An 11,290-nucleotide genomic window follows, 5' to 3' on the forward strand; every position below is an offset into this window, starting at 1 on the left:
AACAAGGAGCAAGGGACACGTGGCTGAGGAGCAAGTCTGCTGTATTTGGCTCTGCTTTTGAACCCTTGGGTCACCCAGCTGTGGGCAGGTTTGGCCTCTGCAGCAGGACATCCCACCTACCAGCAGATATTTGTGAGGAGGTGGCACCTGCATGAGCTAGAGGCTGGCAGCACTCCCTGCTGGGAGGGACCTTGCTGAACCTTGCTGGACCCTGACCTCCCTATGTCCAGCTTTGGGGGTTTAATGACACCTATAAATCCAGTGTCCTTGTTAGGTGGAGGTGTGCTTTGAATTTTTAACTGCACAGGCTGAAAAGAGAGTGAATCCTTGGAGCACATTTAGCTACTCTTTGTGCATTCACAATATTTCACTAACTCTGCACTTACAATTTTTAAGAATATAGATAAAAATAAACACATAAATAAGGGATAATGAAGTGTTTTTCCTTTGGGTCCATTCTTTTCTTTGCATATCAAGAGATGGCAGTATGTTATTCCATGCAAGTTACTAAAGAATTACATCCTTCTCTGCTTTAGCAGGAAAACCAAATTCCTTCCGAGTCTTAGAGAGAATGTTAAGTCCTAGGCAAGTAGGTTATCTGGAATTTTGATGGTCTTTGAATTGCAAAGGTATGTCAACACATACCCATACTACCTTGATCAGTAATGGAAAGGGATCCTAAAATTTGTCCAAAATGAAAAAAAAAAAAAAAAAAAAAAAAGGTTTTGAAATTGTATTGTAGAGGTTTCTGGTACAAACAAATGAAAAAGAATACTTCTGATGATGCTGGATTTTGAATGATTCTCTATCTAGAACATATGACAGTTTTATATATAATTTTTACAAAAACAAGAGTAAATCAGAATAAGAATATAAAAGAAGAAAGCTAGAATTGAGCCCAAAGAAAAATAGTCAGTTAGGAGGAAAAATCTGTTTCCATTGAAACTTTCTATTTAAACAAATTTAACATTCTCTTTGAAAACTAATTATGTTCAATGTTAAGTCTGGGTGCCTTAGGTACAACAAACTACAAAATGAGAAACAGACTTGTTTCTAGTGTTTGTACATTGAGTGTTAGACCTTGAACCAGAGCAGTTGTAGATTTCATTGAACTCTAGATCACTGTTACATTTCTGAAACCTTTGAATTCATAATACAATGCATTTAAATGATTTAAAGCAAAAGCTGCCGGTGGCAACCATGTATTGTTTATAATCACCATAATTTTTTATATTTTCTTATACTCTGTTTTTGCTGCCTTTTTTTTTTCAAATCATCTTTATGATGTGTTTTTGCAGGGTCATTGTGTGGTGCCTTCAGAATTTCATACAGTGATTTCATTTCTGTGTTTGTCTCATTTTATAAATTAATATCTTTCAGCACCCTCAGATTCAAAAGGAGTCACAATATATCAAGTACTTGTGCTGTGATGATAAAGCAACCCTGCATCAGTGGGTAACAGGAATAAGAATTGCAAAGGTGAGATTAAAAGTAAATTTACTTTTATATGTTTTCTGTAAAATCAGGTCTTTCTGAGGTTACTGACAGCATCTCCTCAACTGGAAATGCTGTGACAAGAAAGAACATTCACGCTAATTAGAAACAAAGATCAGAAGTGCATGATGAGGATGGATTTGCTGAATGTCTATGTACCTTAGCTATCAGTATGTTTTTCTTATTAACACAGGAGTAAGTTCAGTAGCTATAAAACTCATGTACTCATAAAACTTACTGCACAGTTATCTGGCTCAATAATTATATCCTGCGGCTAAAGTGCAAGCTCTGGTCAGTCCAGTTGTGACGTTTTTAAGACAGTCCTACCCAAATTGTCTGCCTCACTCTGTTCAAAGAGATCCTAATTGACAGCCCATTTTTCTTTGTACAAAACATGAAGGTGAATGGATTTATACATAGCCTTGGTATTGGCTGTGTTTTCCCATACAGACCTATTCCTCTTATCTGGTAGTTTGGGCTTTTTCCTGACAGCTCTGCTGCAGGGTGGCATATAACAAAGGTGTAGGGTGAACATAAAATTATGTTGTGTCTTACACTGACAGAGCTGTTTGCTGTAGAGCCTGGGATTTCACGTCTCAAGTCCCCAGTTTGAAAATGTAATACTTGGAAAGAGATACTGGGAACGGTTGATTTTAAAGTCAGGTTTCAAGAAGTTTACAGATACTGAGCAAACATGAAATCTACGAATGATATCAGTAGGACTGTGTTTGGTCATGGGAATTCATGTTTTATTGTGCTTTCCACCTGGCCCTACACAGAAAAGGGCACACTACTTCTAGAAAGACACTTTTTGACAAAGTAGGATGAAACAAGGTCAGAAAAGTTGTCCAAGAGCAAAATGAATCCTTGGTCTATGTGAAGCCTGTGTCAAGCTCATGTTATTGTTTGATTCTTTTGCAGTATGGCAAGACGCTCTATGACAATTACAAATGTGCAGTGAAGAAAGCTGGCTTGTCCTCTCAGTGGGCAAATCAAAAAGTGGTGGAACCAGCTGCCCCTGCAGGATCCTCATCAGCAGGTACTGACGCTGTCACAGCAGTTGAGTCACATTTATTGCCCCCTTCTGTTATCATCAGTGTTGCATAGAGTCTTTGTTCAGAAAACTATCCCATGGATTCAACAAGATGTCTTTTTATAGACAAGCCAGTGCAGCAGCAAAGTTCTCACTTTACAGTTAGAACTTGGAGAATACAAAGACAGTTCACTGAAGATCAGTTTAAATCTGCATAACTTAATAAGGCAGATTAAGTTATTTTTAATAACTTTTTGTTATTAAACAAAATAACAAAAAGTTATTGTTTTTTCTGTTGGCATCTGAATCCTTTATCGTCTGTCTACATTTTGTGGACTGATTCTCAATGTCTTGAAACTTTCTGTTTGCCCATCTCTACACTGGCTGTATTGGAGTTTTTCTTCCAATTAGGAAAAGGGATGAGTGGGATATTCTGAGATTGATCATCATAGAAAGATTATTACAGGGTGAGCCATTCTCTGTCCTAGCCTTTCACTCATTTGCATGGTGACAATGTGGGTGTTAGGACATGAGAGTAAGGAAGCATTGTGTTATTTGCTAGCCTTACTCTTTCAGTAGCTTCATCATACTGCTGTTACTGATATAATCATGATGCCAGTACAACAGTGCATGATACTGGCTGTAACTTGCATGACTATTTTTAGTTTACATGCTTAAGATATGCTTTATTAGGAAAGGCATGCTGGCCAAGTACTTACTCTCATAAGGCAGGCAAAGTCGAAATCACTGTTGGCAGTTAATATTCTGACTTCTCATGTAGACAACTCAAATACCTTTCTTGGGCATTTTTTGAGTACATGGGAGGTAGAGAGTGGTCTTCCTACTATTCCTTGGAGTCAAATCATGTTAATAAACATGTGTCTGGTGTGGCGAGACCCAGTAACAACTGTTTTGAGATCAGGGAGGTTCCTGATGGGGAAAAGTGTTTTTAAGGGTTCATTTTACTTCTCATTATCCTTCTCTGATTTGTTAGCAATAAATTCACTTTATATCTCAAAGTTGTGCCTGTTTTGCCCTTGATGGTATTTGGTGAGCAATCTCTCCTGGTTCTTATCTCAACTCGTGAACTGTTTGTTAAATTTCTCTCCTGTGTCCAACTGCAGAGAGGAGTGAACAAGCAGCTTTTGTGGGTGCCTGGGATCCAGCCACCATCAACCCTTGACAGGAGGAAGTTTGCTTGAGTGAGGGTGGATTTGGCAGTTGAGAAACATTTGTGTTCAGGTGCTGACAGCAGTAGAGAGGTGGCTGGCCGGGGAGGCTCCATGCTGGTGCTGCCATCTGTCCTGGATATGGGCAGGACTGAGCCCTTATAAAGGCTGTATATACATCTGTGTGACTTCAGCTCCTGACTAGAATCCAGGAACACTGCATGTGTTCAGTAGAATATACTCCTAATTTTAACTAATGGATTGTATAAAATGGTTAAGTAGCCTGGAAAGGTTTTAGCCACGTATACTGTCTCTTATGGAAATACCGCCAAAGGATCATTAGTGTTATAATTGAGGCAAGTCACTGTGATTCTGGGTATCTTACATTTGCTGTAGCTGCCCTATATAAAACTTGGGGCCTGACTATGCTACTAGAACTGCCTAACTGTGAGTAATTGTTGGTTTGTGTTTTGGAAATGGAACAAAGCATGTTCACTTCTGTTTTCAGATGGCTCCATAGCCATTTGTATTGGCTGACTTCAGTATAGGCTAAAATCTGCTATAGAAAACTACAGTCCTATTTGAACTGGGCAGGAGCTGTACTCTGTGAACTTCAGTGGCAGCCAAGGAAGGCAGGTGAAACTTTGGTTCGCACTCACCATGTAGCCACTACTCCATGGACACAATGCTGTAACCAGCATTGGCATGTTCACATACACCCCAACCTGTGTAGTATGTGGCTCTGAAGTGTCCCAGGTGCATCTCAGTCAAAATATGTTGTTTCCCTCTCTGCCTTACTGTGTGCCTTTGAACCCTAAAAACATCAGTGCATGTAGTGGTCCTGCACAATATCACGATGTTTGAAAGATGGATGTCGCTTTATGCAGATGTTCCTTTTCACTACAAGGATAAATATTTTGCATTTGGGTATCTATATTTTGCATTGTTTGGACTGCCTATTTTTTTTGTTGTTGTTGTTAAATGCTAATTCACTATAAAATTTTGAAGAAATTAACTTGTAAAGGATACTATAACTATTTAAATGAAAAAGAAATCTTGATAACAGAATGCATGGGCTCACATTGTCTGGGAGTCCATTAGCTGGCTGGCAAGAGATGATGCATCAAGTGTTGCTTTCAAGTCTTGCATAGTTTATGAAATCTATTAACAGAAGAATAAACAGATTACCATGTCCCAGACTTCTGTTACATCATCTTCTGCAAAGTAGAACACCATACCTTGCACTAGATAGAGTGCATCTCTCTGCTCTGCCTCATTTAGGTAAATCATTTAGGTAGATAGAGGGCAGCAACATCTTTGAGCAGTGTGAAAACCAAACTGCTGCTCTGCTATGAACAGCAGACAAGGGGAGGTGAGACAGTAACTTTCTTCACTTTAGGGAGCATAACCCCTCCAGTTGCAAAACCCAGGGATTTACATCTCCTTCCACTGAGGAAGGAGAGCCACAGGATTGGTTTTAATTCTTCGTTGACTTCCACGTTAGTCCTTCAACAAACACAAGATTGTAGTTTGAATGATCCAAATGGTACTTTGGATTAAATATGCTGAACAACATGGAGGCATAGGCATAAAACCTAAGGATGTTAGACCACCTTCTGTCTTCCCTTGAAGCTTAAATAGCCTTAGTAAATTAGGCACACTGCAAAGTTTGTCTCACTTCTCTGCCAGTCATGAGATTTGCAGGTATGGCAGGAAAAATATTCTATTTCTTATCATATTCCTGGATCCTCTTTGCTAATTAGTGAAGTACACATTAAGATTAAAGCCACTGTTGTGCTTAGTCTACACTGTAGCCAGCTAAGGGTCACTAAAATCCAAGAAGTACATGAGTGAAACTTTACTGGATCTCAGAACTGTAGATTATAATAGAGCTAAGGCAGTCATTAAGGTTTGCAAATGTAGGTCTCTAGACACCGAACACTGTCTACTACTTTGACACATACAGCTTTCAAAAATGCTACACTAAACTGGAGAGTATTTAATCCTCATCAGACTACACAGGGGCAGGGGATTTTTTATAATTAAAGTTGTGAATTTGTTCTTTGGTCTCACATTCACTTATTCCATTTGACAGTACTGGGTTATTTATGCATATCCCTTGCACAAGCAGAAACGGTGGGCAGATGTTTTACAGAGCTTTAACTCAGCCAGCTTCCAGATCCACACTAATCTGAGAACTCAGTGAAGTTCGCAGATCTTTGTGATACCAAATAGGGCAGAAATTTCAGAGCTGGGGAGATGTTTTAGCTCATTTACTAAAGAAAGTAAGTGGATGAGCCCTTCTGCAGGATTTCAGACCTTCTACTCCCATGATTGATTGATATGAAACTATGGTGCTTTTAGTCTTTAGCCTAAATTAAACAACAACAACAAAAAAGCAATAAAAACTGGGAATGTAGTAATACTACAGCACACTGCAAACTTCAAAATGCTGTTATGAAACACAGCTATTTTGAAACAAAGTAAGGTACTTTATTTTCATTCCGTAATGAACTGAATATGAAAAGTCACAAAATGAGCTTGAAGTAGAAAACAGATTTTACTGAGTTATATATAAAAAACCCTGTATCAAGTGTTTCCTTGTGGAAGTTGTAAAGAAATTTTTATAGCCTTTTTCTTAGCTGGGTATTCCCTGATGTGGTTAATATCACAAAAACATAACACTCTCTTCCCCCTGGCTCCTCTCCCTGTCACAGGTACTGTTCAGTCAAATGGACAGATCCCCCAAAGTGTTTGCTGTTCCAGTACAGAATTTCCAGACACTCAGAAGAAACTGGATACATCTGAGGCACAAGTAAGCACTTACTACAGTTAAATGTCATCTGTGAATGAGTTCTCCAAGTTTGTTTTCCTTCACCTACTGTCTTCCCCTTCAAAGTGCCAATGAGAAGGATCTGGCCCCTGGGAAAGGTGGCTGCCCCTCCTCACGCTTTGCACATTGCAAACAGTGTGTGTGCTGTGCAGAACCAGGAGCCTCTGATAGGAGGTGAAGGCACAGCCACCCAGTGCTTCTGCTCTTCGGAACAGGCGGCCACGAGTTCATGTAGCAGGAATAGGAATGTGCCTGCTGGGATAGTCTCAAAGTGTGCTGCCAGAACCTTGGTGCCATGTTCTGTCTCTGCCAAAAAAAAAAAAAAAAGGTCTTGCTTTAGAAACACAAGGCATACAGCAGTGTTTTCAGTAGGGAACACTGCACAGCTGAAGATGAGTGTGCAAGAAAGGAGAAACTTTTAAGAACTAAGATAAAACCTTACATGTTTTCCTTAGGCTCTAAATGCATTTCTTGGTTAAGCTCCAAATTTCGTGTACTTGTACCAAATCTGGCTGTAAAAATATCAAAGTAAGAGAACCTCAAGAATGTCATGCAGAAGAAAAGTGTGCATTTGTTTGGTATTCTTTATTCAATCTCTCCATCATGCATGAAGTGCACAGGACAAATGAAATTAAATTCCTAGGATTTTCCTGTCACCAGCATTATGTGTTCTACACTTGTTTCTGTCTTTGAGTTGTTCCTGTTTCTCTGTTCTGAACCTCACTTCCTCTGGACCAGATCACATTCTGAGAACTCAGCCAGTGGTTCCCTCATCCTGTGTCTGATTTACTTCCACGTTTGTAGGCAAGGAGTGAGGAAGAGGAGGCATACATGTTATAATTAGTTCATACCAGAATTAGTGCTGCTGACTGCAGGGATGCAGAGCACTTTTCTCTAGAAGCAGCAAATAGGAGGAACTAGAGATCTCGGTGCAGCCGCTGGGCTTTGATCTCATTGCAGTTATAGACATGGTGGGATAGCTCCCATGACTGGAATGTTGTCATGAAGGGCCACAGGCTGTTTAGGAGAGACAGACCAGGAAGGTTCAGTGGTGGAGCTGCCCTCAATGTGAGGCACCACTTGGAGTGTACCAAGCTCTGCCTTGGTGAGGATAAAAGGGTGAGCCAGTAAGGGTGACACCATTGTGGATGTTTCCTACAGGCTGCCTGATCAGGAGGGAGTGGATGAGGCCCTCTACAGGCAGCTGGAAGCAGCCCCACAGCCACAGGCCCTGGTTCTTTTGGGGCTTTAACTACCCTGACATCTTCTGGAGAAGCAAAACGGCAAAGTACAAGCAGTGCAGGAGGTTCCTGGAAAGCAATGGTGACTTCTTTCTGTCACAGGTAGCGGAGGATCCCACAAGGAATGCTGGGCTGCCCGACCTTATACTAACAAACAGGGAAGGCATTGCTGGACATGTGATGGTTGGGCAGCCTTGGCTGCAGTGACCATGAGATTGTTGAGTTCAGTATTGAAGAAAGAGGTAGCAGGACAGAGAACAACATTTCAAACAGGGACTCCAGGTGAGCTAACTTTAGCATCTTTAGGGATCTTCTTAGAAGAATCCCATGGGAGAAGACCCTGAAGAGAAGAGGATTCCAGGAGAGGTGGTCAATATTCAAGGATCATTTCTTCCAGGCTCAAGGACAATGCATCCCAAAGATACTTCTTTGACGTTAGTCTTACTAACTGCAATTATTTGAAATTTTAAAAGCACTCATGTTCTGTGGACAGCATTCAAAGAAGCACTATGAATACTGTCAACAGGGAGGTTTCCACTGTCAAACCTCTGTGGGCAGCTCCAGAAAGAAAACAAAATACTATTTTCATGTTTCAGGCCAAATGTACTCTACCCAATTTTTCTGTCTACTACACTCACGTATTTTCACATATTTTTATGTTCTTAGGCAGTGGCATTAGTTTACACATTTGCTGACTGTGTCTGTCCTTTTATTTTTCTGGTTATTAAAGGCTGAAACAAATAACATCAGTGCAGCTGGCGTGGCACAGCCATTGCTGAGGCCACAGAAAGTCCAGTGTAAGAGGGCCTCACTGCAGCCTCCTCCTCCACCTGAGAGGCGTTCATCTGCCATTTCTGCCTCACCAGTTCTACCCTCCAAAGTGAAACGAGACAGCGGTGTTTTCCTGACAGATCCAGAGAGCTTTCCAGCACCACCAGCACCTACCTTGAAGATTGATTTTCCTCCACCACCACCACCTGATTTCTGTGAACCACCTCCTGATTTTGTGCCTCCACCACCACCAATCTCTGGCAGCATTAATGGGGATGTGCCATTACCCCCTGCACCTCCACCTATCTCCAGTAAGCCACCACCTCCTCCAGCAAAGAAACCTGTACCACTTCCTCCAAAAAGACTGGAAAACACAGGACAGGATGGAGAGTCACAGTCAACGGGGCCACCTCTGATTGCAGGGGGAGGCAAGCAAGGAGATTTCATGTCTGACCTAATGAAAGCTCTTGAGAAGAAAAGGGGGTAACAGCTCCTGAACTCTGGGAGTGGGCAGACTGTAAGATATACCTGGTTTTGTGAGGCGTCACAGAAGATCCTGCTGAATCAGGCTTCTCCAGAAAGAATTCTCCTTCAGAGTTCCTCTTGGGGGGGAGGAGGTCTCAAGAGGGTGGGTCACCCTTTGCCCCCCACTTTGTCCCTATAACCTGCTTCTTTCCCCCTGCACCTCACCATCCCCTGCTCTTAACTCCCATTCCAGCACCAGGCAAGGTAAGAATTAGCTGGGGAGTCTTGCTTCCCTCCACAAGGACAGCCAAAGATGGTGGAGCCAGCCATTTCAGAAAGTGAAATGCATCTACTCTGGCTGCCTTTTTAGTAGAATTGGAGTTAAAAGAAAAATACAGTGTTCTCATGCATTTGAGAATTTGGGAAGTGGGAAGGAAGATCCCTTTACACAGAATTGCCCTTAAAAGTTCTTTATCAGAAAACTCCCAGCTGTGGGGGTTTTCTTCCAATACAAAGACACTTTTAATTTTTTTTAAAATAGTTTGTCTTCAAAATTAAAGCCTCAGCTAGAATATTCTGCAAGTTAGGGCCAGGATCCGTTCCAGATAGTATCACCCCAAATGTTATACATTCCTGTTTCTCTATGCAACTCAGTCGTACCTGTCAGCATTCCCTGCTGCTGCTTTGAAATCTCATTTACTTGGTTACCTTAGACAAAGAAAAAAAATTATTTTTAAATCATGTATGCTTCCATGGTAAGCAGAGATTTTTTTTTTTTCTGTTGATTAACATTTGTCTTCAAACTGTACCTAGAAATGATGTGTCTTGTGAAAGACTTCATAATTATCTTCATAATTATCTGTGTGATAAGAATATCCCCTCCCACATTTTTTTTCATTTGTTCTCCCCATTTAATTTTCCACTGTTCATTTTAGAAGCATTCATTGTTAGCTCTTAAATAAAAATAGCTTCTATTTTATATCTGTACAAAGTGTTATGAACAGCCATTTTACTGGCAACAAAATGTGTTTTTTTAAGAATTTTTGCCTCTACCTTCTAGACTTTGTTTTTATTTATTCTGGTGCCTCTTCTCATGCACACTTGACCTTCTAAGATATCATCAGCAGTATATCTCTGTATTTTGAATTATAAAAAAGCATAAAAAGCAAAGTGTGTGGTCTAAATAAATGCATGACACAGCGGACAGAGCAGGAGGTGAGCCTTGCTTGCTTTGTCAGAATGGATTCCTAGATCCAGAAGTGGTCGTGGAGGCAAGAGAATGACAAGCTGGTGGCAGTGCCACAGTCTGTGTTTTGGGTCATCTCTATTTGTGGCTAACTTAAGGTTGGCTTGTCAGAACTCACATACCTGCATAACAAGCTTAGCAGAAATAAGAAAGCTGTAACCATGTCTTCATAAAGAACCTTCTCTTTGAAATTACTACTTTCAAAAATTTCCTTTCTCCTCTCCTTTCTCCTCTCCTTTCCTCCCCCCCTTTCCTTTCCTTTCCTTTCCTTTCCTTTCCTTTCCTTTCCTTTCCTTTCCTTTCCTTTCCTTTCCTTTCCTTTCCTTTCCTTTCCTTTCCTTTCCTTTCCTTTCCTTTCCTTTCCTTTCCTTTCCTTTCCTTTCCTTTCCTTTCCTTTCCTTTCCTTTCCTTTCCTTTCCTTTCCTTTCCTTTCCTTTCCTTTCCTTTCCTTTCCTTTCCTTTCCTTTCCTTTCCTTTCCCTTCCCTTCCTTTCCCTTCCCTTCCCTTCCCAAAACAGTGTTTGGAACCACATGCATTTCTTCCTGAAATGATTTTGCTTTAAACACCATGTTGAGCTGACACAGAGAGAATCCATTCAGCTCTTACCGGTTTTTGAGCTCCCTTGCTTTCAGCTGAACTGCACAAAAAGTTCTTACCAAGAGAACTATGCCCACCTCTAACAGAAGTGTCACCTGGAAGTCTTGAATTGACATGCTGGGACATTCAAAAGGTATCGCAGCACTTTCAGACTGCCAAACTGAGGAACACCCATGAGACCAGTGCAAAGCTCATGCAAGCCTCAGTTAAAAGTGGAGGGGAAACATGCCAACGACCTAAAAGTAAGAGGGTTAAAACTAGAAGTTGAAAAAAAAATTAAAAAGTGAGGAAAGGATTACTGTTTCCCAGTCCCTTTCCATATATAACTGAAGGAAGCATTATACAGAATCACTGAAGAGCTATGTGTCATTTTCTGACTAGGTATTAGGAGTGTCCATATTTGACATACTTAGGTGACAACAGATGTCTGCAAGTCAACCG

At 40.9% G+C, this 11,290-nt stretch overlaps 1 protein-coding gene across 1 annotated transcript in view; it reads left to right on the plus strand.

Moving 5' to 3' along the window:
• Positions 1-11,132, plus strand: part of APBB1IP (amyloid beta precursor protein binding family B member 1 interacting protein) — a 64,182-nt gene extending 53,050 nt beyond the window's left edge. Inside the window, exons 11-14 of the mRNA XM_066199236.1 lie at positions 1,381-1,479; positions 2,416-2,533; positions 6,414-6,511; positions 8,501-11,132. Coding sequence (XP_066055333.1) covers positions 1,381-1,479; positions 2,416-2,533; positions 6,414-6,511; positions 8,501-9,028 — 843 coding nt within the window. The 3' untranslated portion in view covers positions 9,029-11,132. The remainder of the gene's footprint in view (positions 1-1,380; positions 1,480-2,415; positions 2,534-6,413; positions 6,512-8,500) is intronic.
• The last annotated feature ends 158 nt before the right edge of the window (positions 11,133-11,290 follow it).

This window comes from Chamaea fasciata, unplaced genomic scaffold (assembly GCF_029207755.1).
Source record: "Chamaea fasciata isolate MVZ Bird 193981 ecotype frontalis unplaced genomic scaffold, bChaFas1.0.hap1 SCAF_1, whole genome shotgun sequence".
Classification (NCBI taxonomy): domain Eukaryota; kingdom Metazoa; phylum Chordata; class Aves; order Passeriformes; family Sylviidae; genus Chamaea; species Chamaea fasciata.